The sequence below is a fragment of the Thalassophryne amazonica genome, chromosome 5 (assembly GCF_902500255.1).
Source record: "Thalassophryne amazonica chromosome 5, fThaAma1.1, whole genome shotgun sequence".
Lineage (NCBI taxonomy): Eukaryota > Metazoa > Chordata > Actinopteri > Batrachoidiformes > Batrachoididae > Thalassophryne > Thalassophryne amazonica.
The window spans coordinates 84,356,273-84,379,492 of NC_047107.1; the positions used below are offsets into that span (position 1 = coordinate 84,356,273).

At 40.2% G+C, this 23,220-nt stretch overlaps 1 protein-coding gene across 2 annotated transcripts; it reads right to left on the reverse strand.

Annotated features, from left to right (window-relative positions):
• Positions 1–431: 431 nt before the first annotated feature.
• Positions 432–20,070, reverse strand: agpat9l (1-acylglycerol-3-phosphate O-acyltransferase 9, like). 2 transcript variants are annotated; one of them, XM_034170747.1, is made up of 14 exons: positions 19,997–20,070; positions 19,541–19,743; positions 19,388–19,454; positions 12,013–12,161; positions 10,996–11,141; positions 10,217–10,291; positions 10,004–10,093; positions 9,815–9,908; positions 9,595–9,710; positions 8,919–8,974; positions 8,652–8,737; positions 8,435–8,567; positions 4,063–4,138; positions 432–834 (listed from the first exon to the last, which is right to left on the reverse strand). In XM_034170747.1, the coding sequence occupies exons 2-14, from the start codon at positions 19,682–19,684 to the stop codon at positions 732–734; spliced, it is 1,335 nt and encodes a 444-aa protein (XP_034026638.1). In that variant the 5' UTR covers positions 19,685–19,743; positions 19,997–20,070; the 3' UTR covers positions 432–731. The 2 variants fall into 2 exon arrangements, with proteins under 2 accessions (XP_034026638.1, XP_034026639.1); XM_034170748.1 differs by having other exon boundaries at positions 19,541–19,718; positions 19,997–20,057.
• Positions 20,071–23,220: the final 3,150 nt, after the last annotated feature.

Sequence of the window (23,220 nt, forward strand, 5' to 3'; positions counted from 1 at the left end):
CAGAATCCTAGAACTTCTTTGTAGTCATCATGGGTTTCTTGGTTTCCCTCACTTATCTCCTTGCAGTCACTCAGTTTGTGAGAATTGCCTACACCAGACAGACTGACTACACAATACCATACTGTTTACATTTCTTGAGACATTCAGTGGTACAGAAATGTTCATGAGTTCATTCCAACTTATGTAAAGAAAACAAGCTGCCAAAGTGGTTTACTCCAACTTTGTCAAAGGGTATTTTCATCCTCAGTACATTTTTAATGAATCTGCATGTTTTTGAATATATTTTAAATTGTGTATTTAAAATATAGTTTGACAAGTAATTCTAAGGAGGACCATATGGTGCAGACCACTGTGTGCAGAACTGTCCAAATGTAACAAAAAATATAAATCACCCAAATGTAAGTGAATCAGGACACAGAGTGCGATCAGTCATTTCATTCAAAACTTTTTTTTTTTAATATATTCAGCCAAAGTCAACATTCATTATTAACAGCAGCAAAAACAGAGCTTTCACCTTTCACTGTCAGCTTGCAGCTCTGATAAAGTTTGATATCAAATTTATGTTTCCCGTGAATTTATGACATGCTCCTCTGAGTATGTCGGTGTGTCCAAGTCATCCGTCCACTTTATGGTACTCTGAGTGGGGTCCAGCTCACGACACACAAAAAGTCCCATTTCCAGTGCGCGTTCGGTGACACCAGCACAGCGGCCGGTGGTCCAGCCTGCAGGTGTCAGTCACTGTTGCTGTCGTCTCCCACCACCATGCTGCTGTACTGCTTCTGCTGCTCCTCCTTAAATGACTCCTTCACCTTCGCCCTCTTGAGGCCGCCATCCCTGCAGAGCAGCCGGGCACATACAGAAGTGTAACGCAGCTCAAATCAACCACATCCAACAGACTGCACAATAAAAATATACTATTGTTAGAGAGATTTCTCAATTTCCTGCTACTGCTGGACAGAGCCATTCAACTCTGTGCTTATTTTTTTTTTATATTAACACTAATAAATTAGTTTATTAATAAAAATGTACTAAATATTTTACATTAATAAAACACTTGGCAACTTTCAATTATTAAAGGCCAAATGTTGAGGGGCCACCAGAGGAAGCCATTGGATTTGTCATGCCTATTCTGTTGCACACAGAATACTCACTGTACTTGTCTGCAAGTATATTTGAACACCCTGCAATTTTGCAAGTTCTCCCACTTAGAAATCATGGAGGGGTATGAAATTTTCATCTTAAGTGCATGTCCACTGTGAGAGACATAAAAAAAAAAAAAAAAAAAATCCGGAAATCACAATGTATGATTTTTTAATAATTTATTTGTATGTTACTGCTGCAAATACGTATTTGAACACCTGTGAAAATCAATGTTAATATTTGGTACAGTAACCTTTGTTTGCAATTACAGAGGTCAAACGTTTCCTGTAGTTTTTCACCAGGTTTGCACACACTGCAGCAGGGATTTTGGTCCACTCCTCCATACAGATCTTCTCCAAATCTTTCAGGTTTGGAGTTTCAGCTCCCTCCAAAGATTTTCTATTGAGTTCAGGTCTGGAGACTGGCCAGGCCACTCCAGGACCTTGAAATGCTTCTTACGGAGCCCCTCCTTAGGTGCCCTGGCTGTGTGTTTGGGGTCATTGTCATGCTGGAAGACCCGGCCATGACCCATCTTTAATGCTCTTACTGAGGGAAGGAGGTTGTTTGCCTAACTCTCACAATACATGACCCCATCCATCCTCCCTTAAATACGGTGCAGTTGTCCTGTCCCCTTTGCAGAAGAGCACCCCCAGAGTATGATGTTTCCACCCCCATGCTTCACGGTTGGGATGGTTTTCTTGGGGTTGGTCTCATCTTCTAAACATGGTAAGTGGAGTTGATTCCAAAAAGCTCTATTCTGGTCTCATCTGACCACATGACCTTCTCCCATGCCTCCTCTGGATCATCCAGATGGTCACTGGTGAACTTCAAACGGGCCTGGACATGTGCTGGCTTGAGCAGGGGGACCTTGCTGCCCTGCAGGATTTTAAACCATGACAGCATCATGTGTTACTAATGTAATCTTTGTGACTGTGATCCCAGCTCTCTTCAGGTCACTGACCAGGTCCTCCTGTGTAGTTCTGAGCTTTCTCAGAATCATCTACCCCACAAAGTGAGATCTTGCATGGAATCCCAGACCAAGGGATATTGACAGTCATCTTGTGTTTCTTCCACTTTCTAATAAATAATAACAGTTGTTGTCTTCTACCAAGCTGCTTGCCTGTTGTCCTGTAGTCCATCCAAGCCTTGTGCAGGTCTACAGTTTTATCCCTGGTGTCCTTAGACAGCTCTTTGGTCTTGGCTATGGTGGACAGGTTGGAGTGTGATTGATTGAGTGTGTGAACAGGTGTCTTTTATACAGGTAACAAGTTCAAACAGGTGCAATTAACACAGGTAAAGAGAGCAGAATAAGAGGGCTTCTTAAAGAAAAATTAACAGGTCTGTGTGAGCCAGAATTCTTGCTGGTTGGTAGGTGTTCAAACACTTATTTGCAGCAGTAACATACAAATAAAGCATAAAAAAAAAAAAAAAAAAAAAAAAAAAAAATCATACATTGGGATTTCCGGATATTTTTTTTTAGATTATGTCTCTCACAGTGGACATGCACCTAAGATGAAAATTTCAGACCCCTCCATGATTTCTAAGTGGGAGAACTTGCAAAATCGCAGGGTGTTCAAATACTTATTTTCCTCACTCTAACTCAAAAGTATTTTTATTCTTCAACATTTTTCTTAACTATAATCTTTCAGCTTCTCACGAATTAGTGTGTACAGTGCATCCAGAAAGTATACACAGTGCTTCACTTTTTCCACATTTTGTTGTTCGAGCCTTTTTCCAAATTGATTTAATAAAATTTTCCCACAAAATTCTATGCACACCACCCCATAATGACAACATGAAATTTTTTTTTTTTTTTTTTTTTTTTTTTACATTTTTGCAAATTTATAAAAAAAAAAAAAAAAAAAAAAAAAAAAAAATCTAAAATCTCATGTACACTAAGTAATCACACCCTTCACCCTATCTTTGGGCAGTTTACATGTACATGTGATTTGTTAGTTTTTATTTATTTTTAATAAATTTGCAAAAATCTAAAAAAACCTTTTTTCACATTGTCATTATGAGGTACTGTGTGTGGAAATTTGAGGGAAAAAATGAATTTCATCCATTTTGGAATAAGGCTGTAACATAAAATGCGGGGGAAATATAGGCCTTGCGTTGTGCACACTCAATACTTTCTGGGTCTGACTTAGAATGGCACAAGGCCTACATTTCCCCCCTATAAAAGTGCCTCTTCTAGGACTGTGTGTTTATGAGCACCTTCATATCACACAGATCCCACAATTTGCATAATGACTGCTGACAGGTTCTGGCTGAACTTTATAGATAAGAGGTTGCACAAGGACAGAGTAGATAAGATCCACAGTTTCACCAGTCTTTTCAAGAATTCCTTCCTTTTTTCTCCAAATTAAAGTAACAAATGTCTCAAAACACAGCGACTTCATATTTGGTCTGGATATTACCACAGTACATGGTGGTTTTGTGCCATCACCAAAAGCAGCCATATTTGTTTATGTTGGAGTTTTTCCATGATGCCACTGGGGATCTATCAGTTTCCTTTACTCCCTACACAGGGAACAACTGGAGCTTTGAATACAATATCATCTACAACCCATGCACAGATTCATACTACTACTGTGTTCTTCCTTTGCCAATATACCATGCCACATTAATTTAAATTAAAGTGAAATTTTGTGTTAGAATGGTGCAATAGTAATTTTATACTATGGTTGTTATAGTTGGGACTTGATGAGGATTGTCACACCTGGACACTTCCCTTCTGAATTATTAAGGTCACTGGCAGTACTGTTTCAGGGCAATAGATAAATGCATCCTGAAACATTCTGGTGTCATCACCAGTTCAAAGTCAGTTCATCCCAGATGAGTCTTAAGACAATACCAACAACAATAAGCAACAATAAGCAAAATCTGCTGAACTGATTAAAGAAAGCAGGATAATCTTACCACTGTAGATCTACCAACCCTCCCTGATGAGCAATGGCTGACTTTACTCTGTTGGCAAACTGCACGGCATCTTCCCCTCCTGCCATATTACAAAATAAGAACATCTTGGTCAAATACAAAGTCGTCATGCAGAACTATCCAAAAGTTTTAGGCAGCCCAGAATTCAGTCTGAAATGTAGAGCAATTTTACAATACAAGAAAAATATCCACAGATTTCTTTTGTGTATGTACTGCCTGGTATACAAACAGTGACAAATGATTATGCAACAACAAATTATTCATAGCCTGGTTACCTTATAAATTACAGATTGCATCTCTATTAAAATGTGCATTAAAAACTGTGTACATATTGCTTATTTATATATAAATATTTGATATTTAGCATATATTTTCATTATTTGAGGCACCTTTAAGGCTTTATCTTCCACTAAGGAAAAAGGAGCACATTGTAAATATTTGTAGTCTCCACCCAACGCAGTTCTGCTTCTCACACCCAGAGCCCATTTCATGTAAAACGGGATATAAGACTATGCTCATGTGTACACGCATGGGTGATTGTTCTAAAAATAAGGTGTGGCCAGGCTAGACCCTATAAAATACATATCATTGGATATACGTAATTTATGTATTTACATTAATGGTAAATGGACTGCATTTATACAGTGTTTTTCCATCTGCATCAGACGCTCAAAGCGCTTTACAAATAATGCGTCACATTCACCCTAATGTGAGGGTGCTGCCATACAAGGTGCTCCTACACACCAGGAGCAACTAGGGGACTAAGGACCTTGCCCAAGGGCCCTTAGTGATTTTCCGGTCAGACTGGGATTTGAACAGAGGATCCTCTGGTCTCAGGCCCAACGCTTTAACCCATTAATGTGTGTAACACTGTTTTTATATATATATATATATATATATATATATATATATATATATATATATATATATATATATATATATATATATATGCAGCTGATATGCAGTTAATGCATTAATTGTATCATAGTGAGCCTTAGAACTTTTCAGCCTACCCTCGTGTGTGTGTGTGTGTATATAAATAAATATAACATTTGAATACATTTATTAAAAATTATGAGAAATATACCTTATAAATGGACCTTTGCTCTAATAGAAGGCCACTCTAAAATGTTCAGTTTGATCACAGCACAATGCCACAGATGTTGCAAGTTTTGAGGAAGAGTGCAACTGGCATGCTGGAATGTCCACCAAAGCTGTTGCCCGTGAATTTAATTTTCATTTCTCTACCATAAGCTGTCTCCAAAGTCGTTTCACAGAATTTGGCAGTACATCCAACCAGCCTCACAACCGCACACCGCGTGTAACCACACCATCCCAGGACCTCCACGTCCAGCATGTTCACCTCCAAAATCATCTGAGACCACCTGGACAGCTGCTGCAACAATTGGTTTGCAGAACCAAAGAATTTCTGTCAGAAACCATCTCAGGGAAGCTCATCTGCATTCTCGTCATCCTCACTGGGGTCTCGACCTGACCTCAGCTCGTCATCGTAACTGACTTGAGTGGGTAAATGCACACATTTGATGGTGTCTGGCTGCTGATGAACTCCATGCAAAGGAGAGGTGTTGCAGTATATAAGGCAAATGATGGTCACACCAAATACTAACCGGTTTTCTGACCCCCCCCGCCCAATAAAACAAACCTGCACATTTCAGAGTGGCCCTTTATTGTGGCCAGCCTAAGGCACATCTGTGCAATAATCATGCTGTCAAATCGGCATCTTGATATGCCACACCTGTGAAATTTGGTGTATATAGAAAATGTTTTAGAACTGAGTTCAGCTCATGAAAAATGGGAGCAAAAACAGAAGTGTTTATATTTTTGTTCATTGGGTGTGTGTGGATATACGAGGGTAGGCTGAAAAGTTCTAAGGCTCCCCATGAAGGAGTAATGCATTAACTGCATTATAGTGAGCCTTAGAACTTTTCAGCCTACCCTCATATATATATATATATATATATATATATATATATATATATATATATATATATATATATATATATATAAACTCTCAGCAGGTGTACTGCTCTTCTCTGTTTTTAGCTGCTCTTGGCTCCACACTCACCACATACAGTGCTGATATATCAAAAATATGGGGATGGGATTACCAGTACATCTACCAAATATACCGCTGCTTCAATAACATTGTGACCCCGCATAAACCCCTCGGCTTAAGTGCAGTGCTGGTGCTTTGCTATCATTTGGTCACAAAACACAACTGCTAAAGAAAAACCTGGTCTAAAGTCGAGCACAGGGTAATTAAATGGTGCAACACATACCACGGCTTTCTCAAATACCAATGGAAGCCATTTCCAACAACTTTAGCTTTACATCTTATCTAAAAATACAAATTAAGGCCTTGTACATACGGAGACTGATACAATTGTTTCCAAAATGTGTTCCGTAAACACGGCACTGTTTCAAAAAAATATCACCATACCACAGACTATAGTATATACTCCAGGCCTGTATGTGGTGCTGTAACACGCCCACAAAAAATGGAGAAAATGTGGAGCATGCACATAACCGGTGTAAAGAGCTAATCAGTGTAGCAGCAGAATCTATAACTTTTCAAAGTAGCACACTGAGTAAAATAAAGCCTTTTAAGAGAAAGAGGGTTTGCACTGATCATCTGAAATAGACTTACTTGGTCAACTGGTTCTTGAGATATTGCATTAACAAGGGTGGCAATGACAATATCTTGAATATCTCACTGTGACCTTGAAATTGATCCCAAGGTCCCCGTAATTGACTGGTGTTGAGCGATCACCCAAGTACATCCTTATGCTAAATATGGATGAAACTGGTCAAGTGGTTCTTGAGATGTTGCGTTAAACCAAAAAAGGGTGGACAGACAGACATGCTAATCACGAAATCCCCCCATGTTTCATACTGGGGGATAAAAGTGTCTATCAGGCTGATCCTTACCAGATGTGATCAGTCTTTTCATCTATTTAACCACAGGGTGCACAGCAGATTTAGAGGAAAAGCTGCATTCACAGCCCAGTTTTTCACAGGTTGCATTCACGTGCATGGGCAGCCTGACTGAGGAATTTGCCGATTGCCTGTGTGCTTACAGTCCTGGAAACTCCTGAGCTCGTAATATTAAAAAAATAATAATAAAATAACCGGGAAAACAGAGGGAACACCCAAAATTTGAAAATCTGTGTGATGGTACAACACTATTATTCCACTGCTTAAGGACAGCCCTGATACTATACAATTCAATTTATTTTATTTATACAGCACCAAATCGCAACAAAGCTGCCTCAAGGCGCTCCATATGAGTAAGGTCTAACCTTACCAACCCCCTGAGCAAGCATGCAGGCCACAGTGGTAAGGAAAAACTCCCTCTGGTGATAATGAGGAAGAAACCTCAAGCAGACCAGATCCAGAGGGGTGACCCATTGACCCAATTTTTTTTTAAGGATTGTTCAAAAGTTTCTTTACAAACGAGCAACAAAAACAGAGTCCTTCATTAAAAATACAATAGAGTCCGTCTTGGGTCTCTAATATATATTGTCCAGCACCGGTAGGCTGCAGGCCAGGACCTCCGGTCAGTCGTGGAACGGGCGCGACTTCCCGAGGTCAGTCCGGCACCTTGGTGGTGCTGGGCCAGGATCAGTCAGTGGTGTTGTCAGTGCCTCGGACAAAGAAAAAGAGCAAAATCAGTCGGCTGGAAAAACTGCACCTAAGGTATGAGATTAGCAGAAAATCGACAAGGAAGTAAAGAGAATACTACGGTGATCACTGGTAGGTAGCCCTAAGCTTCACTAACAGACCCAGAATTTAGATGAAGTGAGGCTGAGACCTGTTCTGCTGCTAATGAGTTCAAGGGATAAGAAGCATAGTTCCATACTATGCCAGTATGCTAACCATACGAGAGGGAGAATAGGTTATCTTAAGTCTGGACTACAAACACATACCCTGATGTCAGTGAACAATCCTCACACAAAGCAGCAGATGCAACAGGTGACATTTCAAATGTCAACAGCCACATTTCCAGTGTTGTGTCTCTTTCCCCTGCCGATTGTGTTGTGCATGCCGATTCGTGTCCTTGCCCTCTCGACAGCAGCGTGAAATCACCTACTGCACTTGTGTTTTAACGGCAATGACTGATCACACTCCAGTTGGCTGAATTTTATGTTATGTCCAGAGCTAATTAGGTGACTTTAACCAATCACATTGCACCCAGCAGCCTGATTTTGCATTATGTAAATAATGTGGTCAGACACGCCCCAAATGTACCTGCACCACGAATTACAAACTATGTTCTGTAGATTGTGAAGATGCAAAAACAGCTGCACAGTACTGTATGTGTTATATTTTCTACTCACCTTTTGATGCATAGCTGGCAGATACCAGACGTTACAGACAAGGGCCCAGCTGGTCATCATCCTCAGCAGGTAACTGACCATGCTGTATTTGGAACTATTCCAGAAAGCATCTCCAAATTTTGGGTCATACTGAAGAAAAATAAAATAAATAACTAAAAGCCAAATTATGATGAACACTTTCAAAAAGGTACCACGCTGAAATCCACGACTTACTTTAATAGCTACCGGGTATATCGTTGCTCCGATTTCAAAACTGCCCTTTTTAAACATCATGACTGATGTATTGTTGATACACGTCCCTGTGAAACCCAGAGATCAGACGACAGTTGTGAGAGTGTTTTCCAAGCCTATGTATCAGCTCTTTCATCATAAACTACAATAACAATGCTTACTGAACATTATCACGACACCAAATTCAAACAAGTACTGCGTTTATGTGCAAACATACGTAATTCTCGTGTTCAGTTCAGCCACACCTACCCTCAGGAAATATCAGTATAGGAAGCTTCGTCTTGTCACTCACATGATCCTTCAACCTGAAAGCAACAACTGGGTGACACAAACCATTTTACAGAAGAGGAGGAAATGCATGTTGTGCCCCGTGGCTTTTTTTTTTTTTTTTTTTTTAACTTCAAACATTACCAATATGTGCAATGGGTGTCTGTACGACTCACCGTTGAGTCAAAACATTACCAGCATGTCTTGCTCTTGACTGGGTAATTAAAGGTACAGAGACCCCAAAAGGATTTCAGAGGGTCAAAAACATTTAGGGGCAGCATGGTGGCTTGGTAGTTAGCACCGTTGCTTCATAGCAAGAAGGTCATGGGATCAATTCCCACCCGTGGCCTTTCTGTGTGGAGTTTCCATGTTCTCCCCATGTTTGCATGGGTTCCCTCTGGGTGTTTCGGCTTCCTCCCACATTCAAAGACATGCAGGTTAGTTGGATTGGAAACTTTAAATTGTCTGTAGGTGTGTGTGTGAATGTGCTTGTTTGTCTATATGTGGCCCTGTGACAGACTGCTGTCCTGTCTAGGGTGCACCCTGTCTCCAGCTCCCCGTGATCCTTACTTGGAGTAAGCAGCTGGAGATGAGTGAGTGAGTGAGAAACCTGTGGCTTGCAACTGTAGACATAGTAAAATGCACAAAAAAAAAAAACCTTTTGGTCACTAGGTGGCGATCTTTCATCTCTGCCCTCTCAAACCAGACGTGGGGACAGGATCGAACCATAGCTCTCTGGATGATGCCCATCAAACCGCCATGTACCTGACCAACCTGACAAACACACACATATAATCACAGCAGTTTCTTATGTTTCAACATAGAATCTTAAGAGTCATGTGAATTAAAATGTGAGAAGAAGTCATGCTTCTGTGTACCATAGCATAACAGCCATCATTGCAGAGAATTACAATGTCAATGGGACTGGTGTGATTGGCAACACAGAGCCCTCCTTTCTGGGGTTTATTTTCCCTGTTGTTGTAAGCGGAAGACAGAATGTCGATATCAGCAGGAAAAGCTGTTGCTCATCTTTGGTGTGCATTTGGACGGTAAGGAGGATCACTCACTTGTTGTGATAGCGGATGGCAGCAGAAAGTCCGCGAGCACAGATCCTATAACATATGACATGAACCCATTCGCTCAGCCAGGACTTGATCCTAAAAAAAAAAAAAAAAAAAAAAAAAAAAAGATGAGCACAAATGAGGAGAAAGCCATCTGTTTCAGGGTGTAACTGTTAGAAACAGTAAATCCATAGCTGGATTGTTAGATTTTGGGGTCACCTCCAGTTTGGGAGCAGTCCCACTGCAGATGTTCCAATGACCAACCAGCTGAGGCCAATGCAGGCCAGCATCATCCTGGAGGGAGTGTTACATAGTCAGCCTTTAATTCTCAAGCTACAAAAATAAAACAATTTAAAATATAGTACTGTGGAGATGTTTTAAACACTGTATGTAAAACTTATTTTTGTTAGCTTTATTAGTCGGTCAACAGAAAATATCTACAGTGTTTAAACATTTTGACTAAGATTTATTTAGGATTTAATTAAAGAAATTGTGTTGCAACTCTCAAAAAAAAAAAAAAACTTCACAACTGCTGATTAATGCTAAACAGCAAAATTGCACAACCCGATTTTCTTATAAATTTTAACAAACCACCTAAAAGAAAATGTACCTACATCACTTAAAACAGCTGAAAAATGCAGTCAGTGAATATATTAGATGAGACAGACAGATCGACGAGACCATCCCCCTCCAGTCAAAAACAATATGTGTTGTCAACCTCTGACGCAATAAATCACAGTGGCATACAATAAAGACAAACCTCACACAAAAAAAGCTTTGCTTGTGAAATATCCCATAGACGTGTCTGCCACCTGCTGGATGCTTAGTGGAGGCCACACTGCTGATGGATTAGGAGGTGGTGCAGTTGCCATATAGAAATATAATAAACCAAAGAATACAGAGTATGTAGTGAGGTTTTTGTTCATAACTTTTATCTCTGCAGCATCTACATGGAGGAGAGAATTAAAAAATATATCTGACATTAAACTGTGCAGTACCTGAGAGGGGTGAGGATGCAGTACCTCACAAAGATACCAAGGCCATAAACAAGCGTCAGCTTCAGGCTGATGTACTGAAAGTTGTTGTTATTACGAGTCAGTAGGTTCCACGATACCAGCTCCTCTGAGGTGAACCGCTGGGTCACCTAAAGTTATAGCGACAATTGGCAAAAAACAGAGAAAAGTCTGAAATGTGGTCAGTAAAAAAAAAAAAAAGCTTATACAGCACAACAGTTTTAGGCACATAAAAATTTTGAGCCACAGGAATTAAATCTGGCATATCCAAATGTAATTCCAAAAAATAAAGAAAATGATCTGAGAATTTCTCTGACAAAACATTTTCACATTAAAACAAAAATGATTTCTTTGAATGTGCACCATCTGGTACATGATGACAAGCACTTTTGCACCGATTACTCAAACTGATGGCAAATCCTAATTACGTCCATCAAGGACGTAATGAAGACATCGGTGTTCATTTATTTATTCATCTGTCTGTTAGCAGGATTACATCAAAACTACTGTACGGATTTTGACTAAATTTTCACAGCTACATATTAGACCATGGAAAAACCCATTAAATTTTGGAGGTGATCCAGATTCTGGATCAAGTTTCACTTTATATAGGCTTTGAAGGACTGCTTCAAAACTACGTCACGGACTCTCATCAAATTTGCACCACAGAGATACTAGTGCATGGAAGCCTCCACTGAATTTTGGAGGTGATTCAGATCCTGGATCAAGATTACCCTTATAACGTCAGAAATCTCTGATTGCTCTTGTTATAAATAAAACTTGATTTTCTAAGAAACTGTATGAAACCACTTAAAAGATATAATTGTCAAAATGAGCAGCGGTCACACATTTTTAGTTATCAACATGTTTAGCACATTTAATATGTTGGGAAAGGTTTTACGTATATTTAAAAGTTTGGTACTTAATCCCTCACCACCCACCCACACACAAAATACTGTATGTACATACAGTAAACTTAAAAAATAAATAAATAAAAAGTACCTCATCTTCTACAATACTCTCAATTCCTCTTCGGCAGAAATAGAAACAGTCACTAAGTGTAAAATCGCCACCAACTGGTGGTTTGGGGCGACTGCGTCTGAGCTCCTCCAGTTCTTTCTCCATGGAGCCATTGTCCCTCTGGATGAGACCTCAGACATAAAGGCAAACAGACACAGAGATAAATGTTTGGAAGAAATCACCACTGCTGCAGTAAACCAAAAGATAACGGGACACTGCAAGGCTGGATCTTCTGATAGTGAGAGATGACTGAGTCAACAACAATAAAAAAGAAAAAATGTATAACCTCCACCAGCAACGTTTTTCACCCCTGTTTGTTTTTCTGTCTGTCTGAACAGCCTGCAGCCCACAATTTTTCATATATCGTTATTAAATTTTTACTAAAGATTCATATCCTGATAGGCAAGAAGTGATTCAACTTTCAAGGGCATAGGTCAAAACCAGGAAAAACTCCTTCTTTAACATTGATTTTTTTTTATTATTGTTATTATTTAACCAGGTTAGTCCCATTGAGATCAAGACCTCTTTTGCAAGGGAGACCTGGACAATTATACAGTTTCCAATTCACCTAACCTGCATGTCTTTAAATGTGGGAGGAAACCGGAGGACCCTGAGGAAACCCACGCAAACACGGGGAGAACATGCAAACTCCACAAAGAAAGGCCACAGGTGGAATGAAACCCATGACCTTCGTGCTGTGAGGCAGCATTGCTAACCACTAAGCCACCGTCCACCATAACTGTCAAAAAGATCAAATTTCTTTCATATTTTTGAGTGTTATGTAGGATGGTACCCTTTATTGACTGAAAGCTTGATCCAGAGCTAATCCCAATTACCCCATGTAAGGTATATATTACATTATATCTTAATCAGACGTGCCCCAGTCACTCTTATATTTGAAAGTGTGGTGCAGACTATCACCTGCCAAAGTTTGATCTGGACCTGGATTGCGGAGTTGTGGACATTTGAATTTAATATTGAAAAGCCCATTTGGTGTACATTTTGCATTATAGCTCATCAAAAGTGCCTCAATCACTCATTTTTATGTTATGGATTTAAAAACACCACCAAAATTAGGCTGGGAGTCCTTGCCAGGATATTTTAGGCTACGTTAGGACCTCTTTGAGATGCACAGAGGATACAGGCCCTGATGTTTTGTAGTGATTCTTTTTATGCTTGAACTCTGACAGGCCTCCAGCTGTTTCGAGCGGAGACTCCAACAGACTCCATTCTCATGAAAGCGCAATTGCTTTTCCCTCCCACTCACACTTTGATTCCACTGCAACTTTGTATCAAGATTTACAGTTATCACTTTAAAAACAATTCAACTTCATTAAAAAAAATGTATTTTACACTGTTATGTAAACTTTGCAATTAATCTGCAGTTCATATACATACTGAACCGTATGTGTGTGTGCACGTGTATGTGTGTTGGTGGGGGGGGTCAGATCAACCATGCTTTCTTAACCACTACATGAAACACTCTGCTGTTAGATCAGACTATCAGTAGTGAATCTGAAAGCTAGCACCAGATGAGATAGGTCCACAGCGTCTGATAACACAGAGGACAGAGTCCAAAATTTTGAACGAGCTGTTCAGTCTCAGCTTCACTGTCTCAGATCAAGAAGCTCGACTATGTTTTTTATTCTGTGCCCAAAACTAGCATGTTGGCGATGTAGAGTCACATTGTACTGATCGTCTAATCTGTACATGTTACAACACGAATAATATGTGACTGATAGTGTTGTGTAAGTCTGTGTCATGAGATAGGCAGAGATCCCACAACGTCATAGTGTCATAAATTCTGTGCGGTTACACAGTCACTGCAGAGATGATCCCTCCTGTACGTTTAAATGTGCCACATAGCCATCAGCTGCAAGAACTGCATGTGTATGCAGAATTCAAAGACATTCCTTGTTGCATTTACTCTTCTCAGTTACCAAGTCAAATTGGGCAATGCCTGGACTTGTGTCACAACAAAGTCAGTATTGCAGCATACATGTCGCTAAAGCAGTTAAGCAATGAAGAAAATCTGTATGAGAAAAAAAATAATGCTTTCCACGGTTACCACATAGAGTTTCTATACAATCATTCCAGATTTGTATTGAAACAATTATTTAATTGTCATGAATTACTGCTGAAGTGTTTTGACAGGATAAAGTTTTAGCCTTTAAATGGAGACAAAGGTTTAAAGGAGCTTCATTGTGTAAAATCTGCTTTGTCTCTTACAGTTAAATATGGCTGGGTTCCATGTTAAATATCTTCAAACACATGCAACTGTGCATCAGTCCGTCTGCCAGTGTCACAGCAGTGAGCAAAATGTAGTCCCAAAACGCATTCCTTCATATGACACGCAAGTCAATGTTTGGACTCAAAGAGAGATGGGGCACAGCGAGCAGCCACTCCTTTCAATGCAAAGCAACAGGCACAGAAACTGTTTTTTAAAGACAGACTTGAAAAGTCTGTATTTAGAATGCATCGCCTCAGTGTCTTTAGTGTATTTTTATGACAAACGTTAATATCCTGATCACTTGACTGTCAGCAAAATATATTCAATCAATCAATCAATCAACTTTTTTCTTATATAGCGCCAAATCACAACAAACAGTTGCCCCAAGGCGCTCCACATTGGAAGGCAAGGCCATACAATAATTATGAAAAACCCCAACGGTCAAAACGACCCCCTATGAGCAAGCACTTGGCCACAGTGGGAAGGAAAAACTCCCTCTTAACAGGAAGAAACCTCCAGCAGAACCAGGCTCAGGGAGGGGCAGTCCTCTGCTGAGACTGGTTGGGGCTGAGGGAAAGAACCAGGAAAAAGAGATCGATCACTAATGATTAAATGCAGAGTGATGCATACGGAGCAAAAAGAGAAAGAAACAGTGCATCATGGGAACCCCCCCACAGTCTACGTCTAAAGCAACATAACCAAGGGATGGTCCAGGGTCACCCGATCCAGCCCTAACTATAAGCCTTAGCGAAAAGGAAAGTTTTAAGCCTAATCTTAAAAGTAGAGAGGGTATCTGTCTCCCTGATCTGAATTGGGAGCTGGTTCCACAGGAGAGGAGCCTGAAAGCTGAAGGCTCTGCCTCCCATTCTACTCTTACAAACCCTAGGAACTACAAGTAAGCCCGCAGTCTGAGAGCGAAGCGCTCTAATGGGGTAATATGGTACTACGAGGTCCCTAAGATAAGATGGGACCTGATTATTCAAAACCTTATAAGTAAGAAGAAGAATTTTAAATTCTATTCTAGAATTAACAGGAAGCCAATGAAGGGAGGCCAACACGGGTGAGATATGCTCTCTCCTGCTAGTCCCCGTCAGTACTCTAGCTGCAGCATTCTGAACCAACTGAAGGCTTTTTAGGGAACTTTTAGGACAACCTGATAATAATGAATTACAATAGTCCAGCCTAGAGGAAATAAATGCATGAATTAGTTTTTCAGCATCACTCTGAGACAAGACCTTTCTGATTTTAGAGATATTGCGTAAATGCAAAAAGGCAGTCCTACATATTTGTTTAATATGCGCTTTGAATGACATATCCTGATCAAAAATAACTCCAAGATTTCTCACAGTATTACTAGAGATCAGGGAAATGCCATCCAGAGTAACGATCTGGTTAGACACCATGCTTCTAAGATTTGTGGGGCCAAGTACAATAACTTCAGTTTTATCTGAGTTTAAAAGCAGGAAATTAGAGGTCATCCATGTCTTTATGTCTGTAAGACAATCCTGCAGTTTAGCTAATTGGTGTGTGTCCTCTGGCTTCATGGATAGATAAAGCTGGGTATCATCTGCGTAACAATGAAAATTTAAGCAATACCGTCTAATAATACTGCCTAAGGGAAGCATGTATAAAGTGAATAAAATTGGTCCTAGCACAGAACCTTGTGGAACTCCATAATTAACTTTAGTCTGTGAAGAAGATTCCCCATTTACATGAAGAAATTGTAATCTATTAGACAAATATGATTCAAACCACCGCAACGCAGTGCCTTTAATACCTATGGCATGCTCTAATCTCTGTAATAAAATTTTATGGTCAACAGTATCAAAAGCAGCACTGAGGTCTAACAGAACAAGCACAGAGATGAGTCCACTGTCCGAGGCCATAAGAAGATCATTTGTAACCTTCACTAATGCTGTTTCTGTACTATGATGAATTCTAAAACCTGACTGAAACTCTTCAAATAGACCATTCCTCTGCAGGTGATCAGTTAGCTGTTTTACAACTACCCTCTCAAGAATCTTTGAGAGAAAAGGAAGGTTGGAGATTGGCCTATAATTGGCTAAGATAGCTGGGTCAAGTGATGGCTTTTTAAGTAATGGTTTAATTACTGCCACCTTAAAGGCCTGTGGTACATAACCAACTAACAAAGATAGATTGATCATATTTAAGATTGAAGCATTAAATAATGGTAGGACTTCCTTGAGCAGCCTGGCAGGAATGGGGTCTAATAAGCATGTTGATGGTTTGGATGAAGTAACTAATGAAAATAACTCAGACAGAACAATCGGAGAGAAAGAGTCTAACCAAATACCGGCATCACTGAAAGCAGCCAAAGATAACGATACATCTTTGGGATGGTTATGAGTAATTTTTTCTCTAATAGTCAAAATTTTGTTAGCAAAGAAAGTCATGAAGTCATTACTAGTTAAAGTTAATGGAATACTCAGCTCAATAGAGCTCTGACTCTTTGTCAGCCTGGCTACAGTGCTGAAAAGAAACCTGGGGTTGTTCTTATTTTCTTCAATTAGTGATGAGTAGAAAGATGTCCTAGCTTCACAAAGGGCTTTCTTATAGAGCAACAAACTCTTTTTCCAGGCTAAGTGAAGATCTTCTAAATTAGTGAGACGCCATTTCCTCTCCAACTTACGGGTTATCTGCTTTAAGCTACGAGTTTGTGAGTTATACCACGGAGTCAGACACTTCTGATTTAAAGCTCTCTTTTTCAGAGGAGCTACAGCATCCAAAGTTGTCTTCAATGAGGATGTAAAACTATTGACAAGATACTCTAACTCCCTTACAGAGTTTAGGTAGCTACTCTGCTCTATGTTGGTATATGACATTAGAGAACATAAAGAAGGAATCATATCCTTAAACCTAGTTACAGCGCTTTCTGAAAGACTTCTAGTGTAATGAAACTTATTCCCCACTGCAGGGTAGTCCATCAGGGTAAATGTAAATGTTATTAAAAAATGATCAGACAAAAGGGAGTTTTCAGGGAATACTGTTAAGTCTTCTATTTCCATACCATAAGTCAGAACAAGATCTAAAATATGATTAAAGTGGTGGGTGGACTCATTTACTTTTTGAGCAAAGCCGATAGAGTCTAATAATAGATTAAATGCAGTGTTGAGGCTGTCATTCTCAGCATCTGTGTGGATGTTAAAATCGGCCACTATAATTATCTTATCTGAGCTAAGCACTAAGTCAGACAAAAGGTCTGAAAATTCACAGAGAAACTCACAGTAACGACCAGGTGGACGATAGATAATAACAAATAAAACTGGTTTTTGGGACTTCCAATTTGGATGGACAAGAGTTATAAAGAAATAAATTAAATTTTGCAATTCCAGAAGTGCCTGAAAACCTACTCAAATCTCATTTCATCTCCATTATTTTACATATAAACTAGAATGTTTCAAGTATTATTTTTTTTATCTTAACTTTGACAATTACAGCCTACACCTCAAACTAACAAAAATCAAGTATCTCCCAATATTAGAATATTTCATTTCAAGTTCGAGTAAGCCACTATTTTGTAGTATGAATACCATTAATCTGTCAGTCTGGTTCAGTACACACAACCACAATTATGGGGAAAGACTGCTAACTTGACAGTGACACCCTCCACAAGAAGGGTGAACCACAGAAGGTCATTGTTGAAAGGGCTGGCTGTTTACACAGTGCTGTATCAAAGTATATTCATGAAAAAAATGATTAGAATGGAAAAGTGTGGTGAGAAAAGATGCACAAGCAACAGGGATGACCTCTGCCTTAAGAAAACTGTCAAGAAAACACAGTGCAAGAACCTGGGCAAGCTTCAGAAGGAGGTGACTGAGGCTGGAGTCAGCACATCAAGAGCCACCACACAGACATATCCAGGACATGGGCTACTAGTGTTGCATTCCTGCTATCAAACCACTCCTGAACCAGAAATGATGCCAGAAGAGTCTTGCCTGGGCTAAGGAGCAAAACAACTGGACTGTTGTTAAGTGGTCCTTTTCAAGTGAAAATAAATTTCACATTATATTTAGAAATGAAGGTTCCAGAGTCTGGAAGAAGACTGGAGAGGCACAGAATCCAAGTTGCATGAAGTCCAGTGTGAAGTCTCTGCAGTCAGTTGTGATCTGCTGGTGTTGGTCCACTTTGTTTTCTCAAGTCCAGGTCTACCAGGAAATTTAAGAACATTTCATGCTTCCATCTGCTGACAAGTTTTATGGCAACGTTGATTTACTTTTCAGGCAGGATGTGGCACTGAGACACAAAGACCCAACAATAGAGACGAGCTGAAGGCTGGTATCAAAGCAACCTGAGCTTCCAGAACACCTCAGCAACGCCACAGGCTCCATGCCACACCACATTGATGCAAGAAGTCATTCAGAAAGAGCTCCAACCAAGTACTGACTGCATGAATGAACATAGTTTACAGAAATTCAACAGTTACTGTTAAAAAAAAAAAAAAAAAAAAGAAAAAAAAAAGACTTATTTTTTGGACTATTATGAAATATTATAATATAATAAGATGTGTTTTTTTTTTTTGTTTTTATTGTAGGCTGTCAAAGTTTACAAAAATGTTTTAAAAATGTTTGTATGTAGTGAGTCTAGAATATATAAAATTTTCACTATAAAATTATAATTATTTATTTTTTATATTGAACTTATTCATATTATGATAAACACTGAACATGACCCGGAGCAAGAAATACAGGGCACAGGTTTTACAGTACCCACATGCATTTTTTTTTTTTGACAGATTTTGGACTTTTCATGTTTTCTATCATCTACAGATTATGTTGGTTGGTTGTCCATTCGGCTACTCCCGTTTTATGTTCGGGGTCGCCACAGCAGATGTAACCAGATCCGCATTGATATATTTGGCACAGGTTTTACACCGGATGCCCTTCCTGACGCAACTCCAGTGTTACCTGGAGAAACACACACAGCCGCTGGTTTTCCAAAGAGGTCTCCCATCCAAGTACTAACCGGGTCCCGCACTGCTTAGCTTCTGAGATCTGACGGGATCAGGCTGACACAGAGCAGATCGGCTGCTTATCATCTACAGATTATGTGATGAGTTGTAAATATAAGTGATAACAGTTGACGTCAGAAACTGGATATTGTGCTTACCATTAGGCGCAGAAGCTTTGAGCATTTGCTTCTCTGTCCTTGCCTTCTGGATCTTCAGTGTGGCCCACTATGAAGAAAAAGACAACAGGATACTAGTGCAATGATAAATCATCACAAAGCTTGTGAGAAACAGAGGAACGTGAGTGACTGTACCTCCAAAGTTCTGACCAGGATGCTCATGTAGATCTCCGAGATGCCCAGTGAGATGCCGAACATTGCTGGCAGCATGATGAGGGTGATGATGAGACAAAGCCAGACCTTCAGGCCCCACAGGGCCAAGGCCCACAAATCCTCCATGCTTGGTTTAGTTCCCTGAGGTTTGGAGAGCAGCCCTGTGGACCAGGTGTGGAGCAGTCCTGTGGGGAGACACCGTGCATGAACTTCTCTCAGTCAAACGCAGCAACTCCAAACAAACTGAACGTGCACACTGCAAAGTCTATCAACAGACAAACCACATTATGATAAAAAAAAAAAAAAAGACACGCGCGCTGACAAACAACGGTTAACACTGACGCTCAGTAACTCTACAAACACCACACTGTCACACCAAGTTATTTTGGGTTTATTCTCTCTTATCACGGTGCCGAATTTCCAAGAAAAAAATCTCACCTGTCAGCCTTTTCTGTCCATGTCGTTTGTTCCGAAGACAAAAACTGAATAGACACAGACCACGCCCACTTAGAAGAAGAACAAAGTTCACTGTGCACCGCCCATAACCTCTTTGGCACCGCCCATCCGCGCCCCCATGTGGCCACACAAGGAAAAGCAAACACGTGGGCTAACAGCTCCAACAACACGTGTCCAAAATCTATGGTTTTGACATCGCGAATCATTTTTTTTTTTTTTTTTTTTGAGGGGGGGGGCTTCCTGGTGAAAATACTGATGAGGACATTATTGTGTTTTTGAAGAATGCACTGTTTTGTTTTGTTTGTTTTGCTTACTGGAAAAATTCTGTATCCATAAATGTAAATTTACAGGTCAGAGGCTTTGCTTAGCTGCATTTATTCAGGCATTCAAGCAACACATCATTACTACTTCATACTCTGTAGATGGATTGAGGCGGTGGCTGATGTTTTACGGAGGCTGTAGCGGACAGTCGTGAAGACGGAGCTGAGCCAGAAGATGAGGCTCTCAATTTATTGGTCTATTTACACTCCTTTCCTCACCTATGGTCATGAAAATTTGATAATGACTGAAAGAATAAGGTCACGGGAAGGTCACGGGATACAAGTGGCGGAAATGAGATTCCTCTGTCGGGTATCGGGGTTTACACTCCTGGAAAGAGTGAGAAGCTTGAGTATTCAGGAGGGACTCAGAGTAGCGCTGCTGCGTCTTTGCATCGAAAGGAGCCAGTTGAGATGATTTGGGCATCTGGTCAGGAAGCCCCCTGGTCATCTCCAAAGGGAAGTCAGGCACGTCCAACTGGGAGAAGGAATGTTTGTGACCCAGATGCCTCAGAAAATGAATGTTTATATATGTGTATATCCCTTGTTTGCACTCGTGGTCGCCACAGCAAATCCAAGGTAGATCTGCATGTTGAATTGGCACAGGTATATATATACACTCAACAAAAATATAAACGCAACACTTTTGGTTTTGCTCCCATTTTGTATGAGATGAACTCAAAGATCTAAAACTTTTTCCACATACACAATATCACCATTTCCCTCAAATATTGTTCACAAACCAGTCTAAATCTGTGATAGTGAGCACTTCTCCTTTACTGAGATAATCCATCCCACCTCACAGGTGTGCCATATCAAGATGCTGATTAGACACCATGATTAGTGCACAGGTGTGCCTTAGACTGCCCACAATAAAAGGCCACTCTGAAAGGTGCAGTTTTGTTTTATTGGGGGGGGATACCAGTCATTATCTGGTGTGACCACCATTTGCCTCATGCAGTGCAACACATCTCCTTCGCATCATCCGTGAAGAGAACACCTCTCCAACGTGCCAAACGCCAGCGAATGTGAGCATTTGCCCACTCAAGTCGGTTACGACGACGAACTGGAGTCAGGTCGAGACCCTGATGAGGACGACGAGCATGCAGATGAGCTTCCCTGAGATGGTTTCTGACAGTTTGTGCAGAAATTCTTTGGTTATGCAAACCGATTGTTTCAGCAGCTGTCCGAGTGGCTGGTCTCAGACGATCTTGGAGGTGAACATGCTGGATGTGGAGGTCCTGGGCTGGTGTGGTTACACGTGGTCTGCGGTTGTGAGGCTGGTTGGATGTACTGCCAAATTCTCTGAAACGCCTTTGGAGACGGCTTATGGTAGAGAAATGAACATTCAATACACGAGCAACAGCTCTGGTTGACATTCCTGCTGTCAGCATGCCAACTGCACGCTCCCTCAAATCTTGCGACATCTGTGGCATTGTGCTGTGTGATAAAACTGCACCTTTCAGAGTGGCCTTTTATTGTGGGCAGTCTAAGGCACACCTGTGCACTAATCATGGTGTCTAATCAGCATCTTGGTATGGCACACCTGTGAGGTGGGATGGATTATCTCAGCAAAGGAGAAGTGCTCACTATCACAGATTTAGACTGGTTTGTGAACAATATTTGAGGGAAATGGTGATATTGTGTATGTGGAAAAAGTTTTAGATCTTTGAGTTCATCTCATACAAAATGGGAGCAAAACCAAAAGTGTTGCGTTTATATTTTTGTTGAGTATATATATATATATATATATATATATATATATATATATATATATATATATATATATATATATATGTGTGTGTGTGTGTGTGTGTGTGTGTGTGTGTGTGTGTGTGTGTGTGTGTGTTTATAATGTACATTCTGTTAATATTTACAAAGATTGTAAAAAATGAAGTTAAAGGAAAACTATTCTCATCAATCTTTCATCTGAAACTGATGGGTGAAGCTGTGTATAAAAATGCTGTCATTCCTAAATGGTTAATGCAGTGTTTAAAGCTGAGTTAAAGCTTAATGTCTGCACTACAAGCACATTTTGAATATTTCAGTTCTACTCCACATGTGGTGTTGTACAGACTCAACAACACAAATATACAAACTTATTACTAGAAGTATGTAAGTGTGCAGTACAAAATTATGTCAATGTCAAATTATATATGAAGAGAAGCAGTATTATTATATCCTTTATTTAATCAGGTAAAGTCTCATTGAGATTAAACTCTCTTTACAAGAGAGAACTGGCCAACAAAGCAGCATAACAATAATTACAACAAACATAATTCAAACAAACTTCACCATATACCATAAAAGAATAAAATTACAAATATCCAGTTAAAAAGCAGTAAGTTCTATATAGGCCCTGAGACACATTGGTGTTGGTGTTTATGCACAGATACAGTAACGTGAAGTGGATGAGAGTCGACGAGTCCACTTGGATAGGACACCAGACCTTCACAAGTTATTTTCCACAGCCAATACCCACTTACAGCTGGATTGTTATGGTTAGAGGTTTGGGTGGAACCAAACCATTGCAAGCAATGGACCCAAATGCAGGGAGCTGGACACAGAGAAGAGTACAATGGAAAATACATTTATTTATAATAAATAAAGTAAAGGTGCTGCACTGGGGTGCCTGCAGAGTGGAGAGATGGCCTGCCTCCTGGCGTTGAAATGAGGAGCTGCAGGATCCCTAGCCAGTCTTGAAGGGTAATATCAACTAAGCCTTCAGGGTTCAGAACCAAGCGGACGCTTGCCTCCGAGACCAGGAACTGAGCTTTTGCTGTGGGATGCTTCGCCATCTTAAGCACACAGCTGGAAGATGCAGTCAAGGTCACAGAGCGGCATTCAGGTTTGATCTTCTTGGAAACTGCCTGGATCATCGAAGGTGAC